Raw genomic sequence first — 14,678 nt, 5'->3', positions numbered from 1 at the left:
CTCTGATCACCAAATTGCCCTGTGAGTCACTGTGGCACTTGTACAGTTAAGTGCTGCCATTGGTCTTTGCTATCCCTAAATTCCTTTGCTCCCTCTGTGATCAGATCCAATTCCATCGTCAGTGTGTCTTCCCACTGTCATTGCTGACCTATAAAGGATCCCGCTGCAGAGCTGCTCAGAGGCGCTGGTGCCCACCCCCCCCGCAAGGCATGTTTCTTAGGCCCTCCCAGGAGCGGTGGTTTGGGGGATGGCTGGGCAGACTGCACTTTGCAGAACCATTCCAATGTTTCCAGTTCCCTGAGCTTTCAGACTCTGTCCTCTGTAGCAGTGGTTCTAAAAATTCTCATGTCCAGGCTATCCCCCAGACCAGTTAAACCAGAATCTCTGGGGGTGGGTGCAGATGGCTGTAGTTTTTAAAGCTTCACAGGTGAGTCGAATGTGCAGACACTGGAGTCCTGCAGTAGTGATTCTCAGTGTGGTTGAGGCCATCAGCATTAGCATCTCTTGGCCCCTCGTTAGGGTTGCACATTCTTAGTGCCCACCCCAGGCCCACTGCATGAGAAGCTCTGAGGGCAGGGCCCAGCTTTCTGTGTTTTTACAGATTCTTCAGTGATTCCGTTGCATACTAAAAGTTGAGAACCAGTGCTCTGCAGTACGCTGGTGAAATCCTAGCATTTTGACCTCATTAATTAAAGGCCATCATTAAGGCCACATTTCAGTTGGTCAAGCTAGGAAACTCCCAGGTGTTTGCACCTCTGGCCTCCAAGGTGAGAGGCAATGTGACTGTGAGCTGCAGACCTGCTTTTTCTAAAAAATTAATTTATTTTGTTTATTTTTGGCTGCATTGGGTCTTTGTTGCTGAGTGCGAGCTTTCTCTAGTTGCGGCGAGAGGGGGCTACTCTTCGTTGCAGTGCGCGGGCTTCTCATTGTGGTGGCTTCTCTTGTTGTGGAGCACGGGCTCTAGGCGTGTGGACTTCAGTAGTTGTGGCACATGGGCTCAGTAGTTGTGGCTCGTGGGCTCTAGAGTGCAGGCTCGGTAGTTGCGGGGCACGGGCTTAGTTGCCCCTCGGCATGTGGGATCTTCCCGGACCAGGGCTCGAACCCCTGTCCCCTGCATTAGCAGGTGGATCCTTAACCACTGCGCCACCAGGGAAGCCCTGCAGACCTGCTTTGTTTTGATTCTCAGGGAAGATTTTTTTTTTTTCCCCACTGCTTCATTCAGTACCAAGGTCTTGAGGTTCCTTACTGCCCTCTCTTGCAGGCTGGTTCACTTCTTATTCGTACATCCTTGGGGTACCAACTTAAGGTGAATGATTTCCTGTGTGATAGCACACCATGTGTAAGCCCTAGAGTTTGTGTCTTGTTCCATTTCAAAGGGTCATTTCAAGGTCACAAAGATTCACCCACACGCCTGCAGGGTTAAAGTGTCTTGAATGCTTACCTATTTCTTTATTTTCTTGTTTTCTCTCTGTTTGAATATTTTTTACGTTTCTATCTTTGATATTTCCTTAATTTTTTGCCAGTTCAGCTATGCATTTTGTAAGGATATTTGAAAATATTTTATCTGGCATTTTACAATTACTTTCCATGGGAGGAACCTTTAGGATATTTTGTCTGCCATCTGCCAGAAATGGACAAAAGAATTTTAATGATTAATCAGGTTTTGAACTACAGATCTATTACAGATTTATTGCAGTTTGACATTGAATTTCTTAACCTGTATAGCAAGATTTCTCAGTATACTTCTCATTCGCAGCTTTTCTGGTGATTGGTGCTTTGCGACACTGGTGTCAGTTCCATGATATAAATGTTGACGGCAGATCTTAGCTGCCACACAAACGATCTTGTACCCTAAGGTACGGGTGCAGTAGTTTACTGACTTGTTTTGTCAGTGATTCTTTTAAAATGGGAAAACTTCATCATTCCTTTGTATCATTAGAGTGGTCTCTGTGAATTGGATGATTAGCGCTGTGTCTCAGTCAGGATTTGACTCGCTAAAGATATGGTAATGGAGACCATCAAAATCTCAGAGGCTTAAAATTCTCTTGCTGCAGGCCTAGGTGGCTCTGAGGGCAGCTGCCCTCAGCATTCCAGGCTGCTTCCAGCTCACGTGGCATCTCCATTCAGCAGGATGCTTTCATGTTTCCTGGGGCAGGGGAATAGAGTAGGGAAAATTGCACGTAGGTGTGCATACATCATTTCTACCCAGCCACTTGGTCAGAGCTACTCACATGGCCCCACCCAACTCCAGGGGAGCTGGGAAGTATTTTTGTGTGTCCAGGAAGGGAGGGGAACTGGACGGCGCAAGTACTGTTTACCGCTTTTGCAGGTTGACTCTGCCTAACTTAAGCATAAAGGGTATTTATTAGGGGAAGTGAGCAAGGTCAGAGACTCCAAAAGGAGGTCTGGAACAGTCAGGACCTGGGAGCTCCAGAGGGCCTTTGGAGCAGGACCCTCTTGGAGTCTTGCTTGGGACCATTGCTAGAAGGAATGAGTGAACTTCAGCTGTTCCTTTATTCTCTGTCACCCGACTCAAGGTTCAGATTTCTGAGCAAGAGCCTTGGCTGTGGGAGGAAAGATGTTTCTGAAGGGAGCCAGGGGCCCTTGCAGGTTCCATGTTTGGAGGGCTTCCCACACAGTGCCTGCTTTGTCGTCCCACAGACCAAGCACAGTACAGGAGAGGTATTTCTTCAAAAGGAAGTTGGGTGATGTTAGGAAGAGGGATTGGGTGACGGTTGACCAAAAAAATGACACATTCTTTTGCAGTTGGAATTTGTTGACATCTAATTAAAAAAAAAAATCCAGGAACTTGATAAAGTTTGTGTACCTACTACTTCCAAACTTTTTCTACGGCTGTAAAAGACTGAGAAATTTACTATGCATTTCATTTGCTTTTCCTGACAGTTCATAATCTTTAAGAGAAAAAAATCCACCAGTTACAGGTTGTTTGTTTACATTTAGGCCTTGACAGGGAAGTGACAAGATAGCAGTCCTTACTTCTCCCTGATTATTTACTTTTAGGAGTTCGATGCCACGTAGTTACCCAATTAACATGCAGAGAATTAGGGATTAAAGTTTACATCCATAGACGCTATTTTTTTCTAAACATCTTTATTGGAGTATAATTGCTTTACAATGTTGTTAGTTTCTGCTGTAAAACAAAGAGAATCAGCTATATGTATACATATATCCCCATATCCCCTCCCTCTTGCGTCTCCCTCCCACCCTCCCTATCCCACCCCTCGAGGTGGTCGCAAAGCACTGAGCTGATCTCCCTGTGCTATGCAGCTGCTTCCCACTAGCTATCTATTTTACATTTGGTAGTGTAGATATGCCAACGCTACTCTCTCACTTTGTCACAGCTTACCCTTCCCTCTCCCCGTGTCCTCAAGTCCATTCTCTACGTCTGTGTCTTTATTCCTGTCCTGTCCCTGGGTTCATAAGAACCATCTTTTTTTTTTAGATTCCGTATATATGCATTAGCATACGGTATTTGTTTTTCTCTTTCTGTCTTACTTCACTTTGTATGACAGACCCTAGGTCCATCCACCTCACTACAAATAACTCAGTTTCGTTTATTTTTATGGCTGAGTAATAGTCCATTGTATATATGTGCCACATCTTCTTTATCCGTTCATCTGTCGATGGACACTTAGGTTGCTTCCATATCCTGGCTATTGTAAATAGTGCTGCAGTGAACATCGTGGTACATGACTCTCTTTGAATTATGGTTTTCTCAGGGTATATGCCCAGTAGTGGGATTGCTGGATCATATGATAATTCTATTTCTAGTTTTTTAAGGAACCTCCATACTGTTCTCCGTAGTGGCTGTATCAATTTACATTCCCACCAACAGTTCAAGAGTGTTCCCTTTTCTCCACACCCTCTCCAGCATGTATTGTTCGAAGATTTTTTTTTTTTTTTTTTTTTTTTTTTGGTGGTATGCGGGCCTCTCACTGCTGCGGCCTCTCCCGTTGTGGAGCACAGGCTCCGGACGCACAGGCTCAGCGGCCATGGCTCACGGGCCCAGCCGCTCCGCGGCATGTGGGATCCTCCCGGACCGGGGCACGAACCCGTGTCCCCCGCATCGGCAGGCGGACTCTCAACCTCTGCGCCACCAGGGAAGCCCCCGAAGATTTTTTTGATGATGGCCATTCTAACCGGTGTGAGGTGATACCTCATTGTAGTTTTGATTTGCATTTCTCTAATGATTAGTGATGTTGAGCATCCTTTCATGTGTTTGTTGGCAATCTGTATGTCTTCTTTGGAGAAATGTCTATTTAGGTCTTCTGCCCATTTTTGGATTGGGTTTTTTGTTGTTGTTGTTGTTATTGAGCTGCATGAGCTGCTTGTATATTTTGGAGATTAATCCTTTGTCAGCTGCTTCGTTTGCAAATATTTTCTCCCATTCTGAGGGTTGTCTTTTCGCATAGACGCTAATGTTAAAACTTTGTTATCCAGACATCACCAAGGAGAACTTCTTACAGTGTTGCCACATTGCAACAACATTTCTAGTTATTAGATACAGAATTTTTTTTTCTTCAAACAGGTTTACCATCTTTCTGTTCCTGCCTCTTCAGCCTTCTCCTTCTGTCTAGTGTGTTTTCTCTCTCTCAAACTTTTTAAACCAACACTTGTGAAAATGAGAACTTGAAGTTTCAAGTCTACAGATCTGAAATGCAATACCCAAAGAAATCTAAGATTTAATAAAATTGAAGAAAGAATTATGGGGCTCTTCTTTTATGTGCCCGAGCTCTGTTTGGGACATTGAAAATGGTGTTCTAAGAAAGAAAAGGGCTAGGCAAAGTGGTATCAATTGGAATTCTCTGTTCATTGGAGATTGTGGAATGCCTCTTACTTCAGAGATTGGGGAGGAGTACTGAACAGTATCTAATTTAGAAGACTATGTTGTTGTAATGGCTGCTGCTGTATCTCCCTTTGGGAATAGTTGTATAGGGTTTCAAAAATGTCCCTTTGGCCTAATAAAACACTGGGTCTGGAGTTTAATTCAGTTTCTATTTGTAGCTGTTAATTGTATACCCGTTAACATGGACATTTAAAAACTATAATTTGAGAGTTAAGAGCAAGCAAACTCTTTCTGCAAGTTCAGACTATTAGTTTTATAACTGCAGAACTTCTTACTTCATCATCTTCCTGTCTTTCTGCCTAAGAGGCTCAGTCCAGGGTATGTGAGATTGAAGCACATTTGACCTTTTAATGTCCATCTGATGATTTCAGATAAAGCCAAAAGAGGCCTGGCTTCACTTTGTCAGAGTTGTTGTAAAATGGGTTTTGATTTCAAAATAGTTTAGGAAATAGCATTACAGTCTTAAATTATTACTAGAAATAAGCAACCCATCATGCCCGTGGTTGCAGAAGGATAGTTTCTATTAGGGTAACAGAACCAGTGATGGTGTAGATATGCCTCAAAGCATAATGATACTAGAAATAAGAGTCCCCCCACCAACCCCCTAATTTTCCTTAGGTTTTCCAAAAATGCACACAATAGTAGCATAATACTTGAATATCCCATTTTTTTTTATCTCTTTTAGTTTCAATGTTAGAAGGCCAGGCAAATTTTTTTTATATAAATTTATTTTTGGTTGCACTGGGTCTTTGTTACTATGCAAGGGCTTTCTCTAGTTGCAGAGAGCGGGGGCTACTCTTCGTTGCAGTGTGGGCTTCTCATTGTGGTGGCTTCTCTTGTTGCGGAGCACAGGCTTCAGTAGTTGTGGCACGCGGGCTCAGTAGTTGTGGCGCACAGGCTTAGTTGCTCCTCAGCATGTGGGATCTTCCTGGACCAGGGCTCAAACCCATGTCCCCTGCATTGGCAGGTGGATTTTTTTTTTTTTTTTGCGGTACGCGGGCCTCTCACTGTTGTGGCCTCTCCCGTTGCGGAGCACAGGCTCCGGACGCATAGGCCCAGTGGCCATGGCTCACGGACCCAGCCTCTCCGCGGCATGTGGGATCTTCCCGGACCGGGGCACGAACCCGTGTCCTCTGCATCGGCAGGCGGACTCTCAACCACTGCGCCACCAGGGAAGCCCACAGTTTTCCTTTTTACTATTAATATTTCTTTAAATTTTTATAGAACAAGTGGAAAACCTATACAAATAATATTGCAGGGAAACATTATTTGTTGTGTATTGTTTAGTGGTATCCAAAGTTAATTTTTGCAAGTGAGATGTCATGTTGCTGTGGCATTACTGGCATAGATTATATGATGTTTGTCAATTTACAAGACACTGAGCTCCAAAGCAATTTCTCTTATGCTGGAGGCGGTTCAGTTTTATCTCTTTAAGGGTCTGCAGCATTAAAATGTTTTTAATTTCCTGTGATGCTTACTGATACAAAATGCCAGTGGATGATAAAATGGAGAAAGGCTATATGTCCCTGCTATGAATTTTGTGAAGCAGAAAGTTGGATCTGGATTTTAAATTTAGTATGAGGTTGACTTGAAAAGAAGTAAACCTTTTAGTCTGAGATAATTGTAGATTCACATGCAGTTGTAAGAAATAGTACAGAGAGACACTGGGTATATACTTCATCCAGTTTTCCCCGATAGTGACATCTTGGAGAACTATCGTGCAGTATCACAACCAGAATATTGACGCTGAGATAGTTAATGAAGAGAACAGTTTCATCCCCACAGGATCACCCTTATTGCCCTTTATAACAACACCCTGTTCCCTCAGTCACGCCCCTCCTTCCAACCCCTGGCGACCACTAATCTGTTCTCCAATTCTGTACTTCTGTCATTTTGAGGATGTATGAATGGAACTGTATGGTCTGTAACCTTTCAGAGTTGGCTTCTTTTCACTTAACATAATTCTCTGGCTATTCATCCTGGTTGTTGCACGTGTTAACAGTTTGTTACTTTTTTTTTATGATTTTTTTTTTGATGTGGACCATTTTTAAAGTCTTTACTGAACCTGTTACAACATTGCTTCTGTTTTATGTCATGGCCCTCTGGCTGCGAGGCATGTGGGACCCCAGCTCCCCGACCACGGATTGAACCTGCACCCCCTGCATTGGTAAATGAAGTCCCAACCACTAGACTGCCAGGGAAGTCCCAACAGTGTGTTACTTTTTATTGCTTAATAGTATTCCTTAGCATGGCTGTACCACGGTTTATTTAACCATTTACCTGATGAAAGATACCTGGATCATTTCCAGTTTGGTTAGTTACAAATAAAGCTGTTGTAAAATTGATGTACAGATTTGTATGTGGATGAAAGTCTTCATTTCTCTGGGATAAATGCTGATGAGTTTCTGGGTTCTCTGGTAGCTGCATGTTCAGTGGTTCATTTGTGTTTTAGAGAAACTGCCAGCCTACCTGTACCATTTTACATCCCCACCAGCAATGGTATGAGTGATCCAGTTTCTCTCCATCCTCAGCAGCAGGTGGTGGTGTCACTCTGTTTTATTTTTGCGATTCTGATAGGTGTGTAGTGATGTCTCATTGTGGTTTTAATTTGCATTTCCCTAATAGCCAGTGATGTTGAACATCTTTTCATGTGCTTATCTGCCAGTTGTATAGCTTCTTTGGTACAATGTCTCTGTGCTTTTGGTATCAAATCTACTCTTTACCTAGATTCTGAAGACTTTATCTTATTTTTTTACTTCTAGTTTTCTGTTTTACATTTAAATCCATGATCCATTTTGAGTTGATATTTTGTATAAAGTGTCAGATGACTTAGGTTGATGTTTCCTTTTTGTTTTTCCTGTGGAGAGCCATTTGCTCCAGCAACATTTCTTGAAAAGATTGACTTCCCTCTGTTGTATTGCCTTTGCACCTTTGTCAAAAGTCAGTGGGCCATACTTGTATGGAGCTAGTTCTGGATTCTCTGTTCTGGTCCATTGATCTGAGTACCTGTTTCTCTGACGATGCCACACAGTCTTGATTACTGTAGCTGTATAAGTCGTCTTGAAATCAGGTGGAACAGTTTCAACCACCTTATTCTCCTTTTTCAAAATTGTTTTGGCTCTTCTGACACTTCTGCTTTCCACATGAATTGTAGGATAATCTTATTGATATCTACCAAAAAAATCTTGCTAGGATTTTGATAGGAATTTCAATAAACCAAGCTGTCAGTTTGGGGAAATTGACATCTTTACCGTGAGTCTTACTATATATGAACATAGTATATCTCCTTTTTGTATTCATTTATGAGATGGTCAGTCAGGAGTGGCCACAAGAGTAGAGAGAGGAGAGGCTCAGGAAAATAAAGTTTATTATGTTTACAGGTCCTAGAGACAGGCATGGCATACAGGGCCATATGGAAAAACGCCAAGGTGGTCAGGAGGCAGAAAAAGGGAGTGCTTAAGCCATAGTCTTTATTGGGGTTTGCACGGGAAAGGTGAGGCAGGATAAACACCTTAGAATTGGCTAGTCTGAATAATTTCAGCAGGCTTTGGGCTATAGGAAGAGTCCCTTGTTGCATGGTACCTGGTCCTGGGATGATGAAGACGAAGAATATTGCCTCCTGAGGTATAAGGGCCAGATAGAGGAGGTATGGCTCTGGATTGGCGAGTTTGCATATTAAAGACATGCTCTCCTGGGCCTTTGCTACCTCTAAGAATTGGCTGGCCCTGGGAGGGTAGGGTCATTCTCTCCCCAGCCAGAAAGGTTTTTTTAAGATGTCAAAGCATCATATTGTACAGAAAATAAAATACACAGACACACACACACACACACACACACACACACACACAATACATCTTTTCATTTATTTAGCTTGTCTTTGATTTTTTAAAAAACAACATTGTTTATATTTATATTATACATAACTTTATCAGTCTAGTGATGTCATCATTTTACCCATTCAAGTGAAGTACAGAAAACTTATTTCCCTTTTCAACATTTAACCTCCCTCATTTTTATATAGTTGTCTTAAATATATCCTCTAAATACATTTAGAACCAAATCAAGCATTTTCCTAACATTTACTTCAACCATCCAACATAATTTAGAAAACTTAATAGGAGGCGGAAAGCCTATTGTATTTACCTGTATTTTTGCCTACCATGTTTTTGCTTCCTTCCTGATTTTCCAAGGTTCTTTTTTTTTTTTTTAATAATTTCCTTTCTCTTTAGAATACTTCCTTTATCCGTTCTTTTATGATAGGTATGCTGGTGACAAATTGCTGTTTTTGTAGGTAAAAAGAAAAGGCTGAACATTGTTAATTTCAGGTGGGTTCAAGGTAATACTAGTGGATGATCAGTACAGGTTGAAAGAAAAGGAAGACTGTGTGTAGAAGTGACCTGCAAGGGCTAATGTGATGTATATGATTCCTTTTTCCTCCTCAACCACTTTATATGGGGGATTCACTGTGTGTAAGGCAGTGGGTAGTGGGAGTTACACAAGGTGGTATCCGTGTACAGGGGAATACTACTCAGCAATGAAAAAGAATGAACTATGTATAACCATAACAACATGGAAGAATCTCAAATGCATTATGCTAAGTGAAAGAAGCCAGACAAATAAGAATACATAGTATATGATTCATTAACGTAAACTCTAGAAAATGCCAACTAATGACAGAAAGGAAATCAGTGGGAGGAGAGAAAGTTAGTGAAATGGAAGGATTACCAAGGGAACTTGAGGAAACACTTGGGGGTGTTGCTGTCTTGATTGTGGTGGTGATCTCACTGGGTCGTGCATATGTCAAACATATCTAATTGTACACTCTAAATATATGCAGCTCTGGAAATTCCCTGGCGGTCCAGTGGTTAGGAGTCGGCACTTTCACTGCCGTGGCCCTGGGTTCAATTCCCGGTCAGGGAACTAAGATTCTGAAAGACTCACGGATGGCCCAAAAAAAAAAAAAAAAATGCAGCACATTGTAGGTCAGTTGTAACTCAATAAAGCTGTTCATAAAAAGCCACATCAACAAGTGTTCCTCCCATGTGTGACTATTGTGCAGCTCCCTGATGTGTAACTCCAAGCTGTCCACACTCTTGTTTTACAATACGGGACCAGTGATTACATGCTGGGATGTTGTAGCATCTGTCAAATTGCTCTGAAAGTTTTAAAGTGCTCAGTTTCAGTTTTTAAACTTTTTTTAAAAATTTATTTTATTTTTTGTTTGTTTATTTTTGGCTGCGTTGGGTCTCGATTGCTGCGCACGGGTTTTTTTCTCTAGTTGTGGCGAGCGGGGGCTACTCTTCGTTGCGGTGCGCGGGCTTCTCATTGCCGTGGCTTCTCTTGTTGCGGAGCACGGGCTCTAGGTGTGTGGGTTCAGTAGTTGTGGCTCACAGGCTTAGTTGCTCCGTGGCATGTGGGATATTCCCAGACCAGTGCTTGAACCTGTGTCCCCTGCATTGGCAGGCGGATTCTTAACCACTGCTACAACAGGGAAGCCTTAACTAATTTTTAAAGTGAGATATAATTGACATATAACATTCTATTAGTTTTAGCTGTAAGACCTAATGTTTTGATAGATGTTCAATTTAAAAACTTATATCTTGTCACAGTAAGAAATCATCCTGTTTGTGCACCATGTTTTCAGTTGCATGCACTGTTTTGGAGCAATGCTTCACACCATTTATATGCAATTTTCCCCCATCTCATTCTATATGTATCATTCTGAAACCATTATACCCTACTTCATGGTCACAGTATCATTTGATTAGCCTGTGTTCTGGGGTATACGTTCTGGCATGGAGCACATGGGATTTTCTCAGCATGAGTCCTAGGAAATTAACTAGACCTGATAAAACATGCTGCCGGATTTCAAAGTGGATTATAGTGGAATGTTGGTATAATGTTGCCCCACTTGTATTTTTGAAGGAATCATTTAAAAGCTTCATGCAGTGTAAGAATTTTTCAAACTGGGGTGCGCTGGAGCATCCCAGGGATCTGGCATGGGAAAATCTGTGTTCAGATTCTGGTTTCCAAGTGGACTGGATGGCGTGGGGGCAAGCTGCTGCAACTCTCTCAGCCTAGGTTTTCTGGCTTTAAAGATAGAGCAACGGTTCCCTCACAGCAGATTGGCGATATAGTGAAAATGCTCGGTAACCTGATAAGTGCTGTAAGTCGGTAAGTTTATTTCACTGGGTGTATTTGTATCTTCGTCTGGGAGAGTTCCTGTTTTTTTCCTTCAGGAATAAGGCCCGTATATTGAAAATAATTTGGAAAGCAGTTCTTAAAAATGCAAGGTGAATTTTGTAGAGTGTCTTGCCTGTTACATATAGGCTAAAGAACCAAGAGATACACGTGAAATAATAGACTTTTCCCCTCTCTTTTCAGGCAGTTACTCTCTTAACCGAATTAATTAGGGAAAACTTCAGGAACAGCAAATTAAAACAGTGCCTTTTACCAACCCTGGGGGAGCTGATCTATCTTATAGCCATCCAGGTAAGATTGTCTGGTTAACTCTGTTGTTCTTTGATGTGTTCTGACATATCATGGCGGATATCAAAATCAAAGGTTTTTGATTCTGCCCCTTTGAGCACACCTAAGGAATTTAGGAAAATTCTGACCTCTGGAGGAGAGAGGCTCTCAGTGTCTTTCTGACTCTTCTTCTGTCTCTCCTTGTCTGTCTTCCCTCTCCCCCAGTGCCTCTTTTTCTTTAAAGTGTAGGAGATTCTCAGGCTGTATTTTAAAACCAGTGGACCAGAGTCCCCAGAGTACTTCCTAGGTTGCTGCCATCTTTGACTCCTTCATGCAAGAGGGTCCTGTTGGTTCTCCCAGTGTAAAGGCGCCATTATTATTTAAAACACTATGTGTAAATATAGCTCTTAACATGGCACGAGAATTTGTGACTGCAGAATTTGACTTCTTATATTTGGGAATATATTGAATAGATATAGATAAATTATGAGTTATTCATTTCATGTGATGCTCTGAGTGTTTTAATGAGTACCAGTAAGTTACAAGTTAATCAAAAGTTCTCTCCTTGTACTTATGTTTTGCTTCTAGAACTTGCTTAAATGTTATATAACCTGAGTATCCTTAGTATCTAAATTGACTTTCTGGATGATCATCATTTTAAGGCAGTTAACTTAATTACTATAAAACATCAGTATTTAAAATCATTTAGTTCCCTGCTTAGTATTGATAGCCTGTACAGCAAATCTCACCTCCTTAGTCTTCGTTTTCATAAATGTCTTGGCTATTCCTGGCCCTTTACATGTCAGAATAAATTTTAGAATCAGATTGTCCAGTTCTGAAATCATCTTTTGAACCCTGCATTGACTATACAGAAATACTGCTGTCTTTGTGATTTTGAGTCTTCTAATGTATGTTCGGGATTGTACTGCATCTATGAGGAAAGTATTAGCACATTTATGATATGTTGTGCTTTAATGCACACAAAAATGGTGTTTTCATATATTTATATTAAAAGATTTTTCATTTAAGTCATTTAAATTATTGGGTTGGCCAAAAAGTTCGTCATCTTAACAGAAAAACCCAAATGAACTTTTTGGCCAACCCAATATATTTCACTCATAAAGCTTTTGTACATTTAGCTTGTACAAAATTTAGCTTGGTTGAGTTTATTCTCAGGTAATTTTATATTTTGCAGAGATAACACACTCATGAAACTAGAAAACTTGGAAGTATAGAAAGGTATACAGAGAAGGGTCTCTTTTCTATTTTTGTCCCCCATCTGTGTAGTTCCCCAATAAATAACCATTACGATTACTTTCTTACTTATATTTACAGCATTAGTTTTGCACAAATGAGCGATTAGAAATGTAGATTCTTACTTTGTCTCATTTTATATAGCAAGTAGAGCAACTTTTTTCACTTAATAGTTACACAGTATTAAAAACAGTGTATGGCGATACATACACTGGAGCTATTTCTTAATAATTAATATGGATGTCTTTCTCAGTTAGTACTTAGAGCTCCCTCCCTCCTCCTCTTGCACTGGAACATTCTCTTGTGTGCTAAGTTTTGTGAAAGATAGTTTTCCTTGCAGTTCTTCGGGGGTGGGGCTGGAGAGTTTATATTGACTTTACTCTTACCTTGGGCCCTGGAGGCCTTGACATCAAAGCTCAAATTTACCAAGTTCTGCAGGCCCTCAGAATAAAAGCAAACTTCAGTGCTCTGTTTATCCCTTCACGCTTGCAGCTAATTTTTGGCTTGATTATTCTTTGATTTCTTGTCAGCTCTCTGAGGCATTTTAAGGATACAGAATAAAACTGCTTTCCTTAGAAGAAAGGTCAGGTATCTCAGACCACAGGAAGTGTGGTCTGCCATCTTATCATGGGTGGGAGTCTAGTCCAATTTTTCGGGGGGGCATGTGTCCCATTTTTTTTTTTTTTACCTTTCCCCCCAGCTTAATTGAGGTATAATTGGCATACCATAAACTGCACACGTTTAAAGATTAGAATTTGATCAGTGCTAATATATGTATACATCTGTGAAACCATCACCACAGTCAAGGTAATGAAAATACCTATCGCCTCCAAAAGTTTTCTCAGCACCGTTTGTTACCCCTCCCTCCTGCCCCTCTCCCCACCCCCAGGCAACCGCTGATTGCCTTCTGTCATATAGACTAGTTTGCGTTTTGTAGAGTCTTATATAAATGGAATAATGCAGAATCATATTTCTGTTTGTTTCTAAAAGTAGATCTAGAGAATCATTTCCCTTCGTTCTCACTTTAATTGGATGTAAGCTAGGCTGTTTTAATAAAGGGATGGTTCTGTGGCCATGACATTTGACCACATTTTATGATAGCAAACCAGAAAAGGAAGTTATGTCCCTGGACCCACACAAATCACTAATATTTCATGAGATGAGGCTGTTTGTGGCGTTGTCACTTAGCATATAGGTAAACCTTAACATGTCAGGTCAGTGCTGACGTAGTGAGACTGACCTGAAGTGATATATGTATACGCACACACACATACGTACATACATGCATATCGTATATAATGTAGACACCTAAGTCCTGTCCTTTTGATTCTCTGGTAACACCCTCAGGTTATAAGCATGAGAACAGAAGACCAGACTGTGATTCTGACGAGGATATTATGAGGCAACACATTTATAGTTTACGTATTTTTTTTTCTGACTTTTGTCAAGGATACATATCCCATTGAGGCCAGGTATTCTTATATTTTGTCCTTTTTGTCCAGCCCGTAATCATTTCCAGATGATCTCCTTGCTTCACTCTTGTGTCCATTGAAGTCTTCCCCAGACATCAGCCAGAGTGAGCCTGTTAAACCCATGAGACTCTGCTGTTGTCACTCCTCAGAGCCCTCCCATGCTTCCTGTCTTCCCGGTTGTCACAGCTAAATCTCCAGTTACCTTCTGGGCTCTTGTGAGCTGCCTCCCCAGTCCCCATATGACCTCTGCCCTCACGACCCTCTTACTTGTTTCCTCCTCCCAGGCGCACTGCCCTCCCCACAGTTCCTTGAAACCCCTCGTACCCTGATCCTGCCTCCACACCTTTGCATTTGCTGTTCCTCTTGCTTGCATTGTTTTCCCCCTAGATGTTTACAGTTTCTCTCTGCTCACGTGGATCCCTGCAGAGAGCCTTCTCCTGGCCCTGAGCAATGTGAGATGGAGCCTGACTACAGTCTTCCTCTAACCCCTTAGCCTGCTGTGCTTTTCTTCCTTTTTTTTTTAATTAAAAAAGTTTTTTTATTGAGGTATCGTTGATGTACAATGTTGTGTTTAATTTCTGCTGTACAGCAGAGTGACTCAGTTTTTTATATATATA

The 14,678-nt window shown here is 41.5% G+C and overlaps 1 protein-coding gene across 1 annotated transcript in view; it reads left to right on the top strand.

Moving 5' to 3' along the window:
* The window catches only part of ULK4 (unc-51 like kinase 4), a 512,005-nt gene that overhangs the window by 80,549 nt on the left and 416,778 nt on the right, over positions 1 to 14,678 (top strand). Inside the window, exon 18 of the mRNA XM_082849145.1 lies at positions 11,252 to 11,359. Coding sequence (XP_082705271.1) covers positions 11,252 to 11,359 — 108 coding nt within the window. The remainder of the gene's footprint in view (positions 1 to 11,251; positions 11,360 to 14,678) is intronic.

This window comes from Leucopleurus acutus, assembly GCF_964270905.1.
Source record: "Leucopleurus acutus genome assembly, chromosome: 10".
In the NCBI taxonomy this organism is placed as follows: Eukaryota; Metazoa; Chordata; class Mammalia; order Artiodactyla; family Delphinidae; genus Leucopleurus; species Leucopleurus acutus.
The sequence above is the reverse complement of the archived record's forward strand: the minus strand, read 5'-3'. Positions and strand labels throughout refer to the sequence as shown.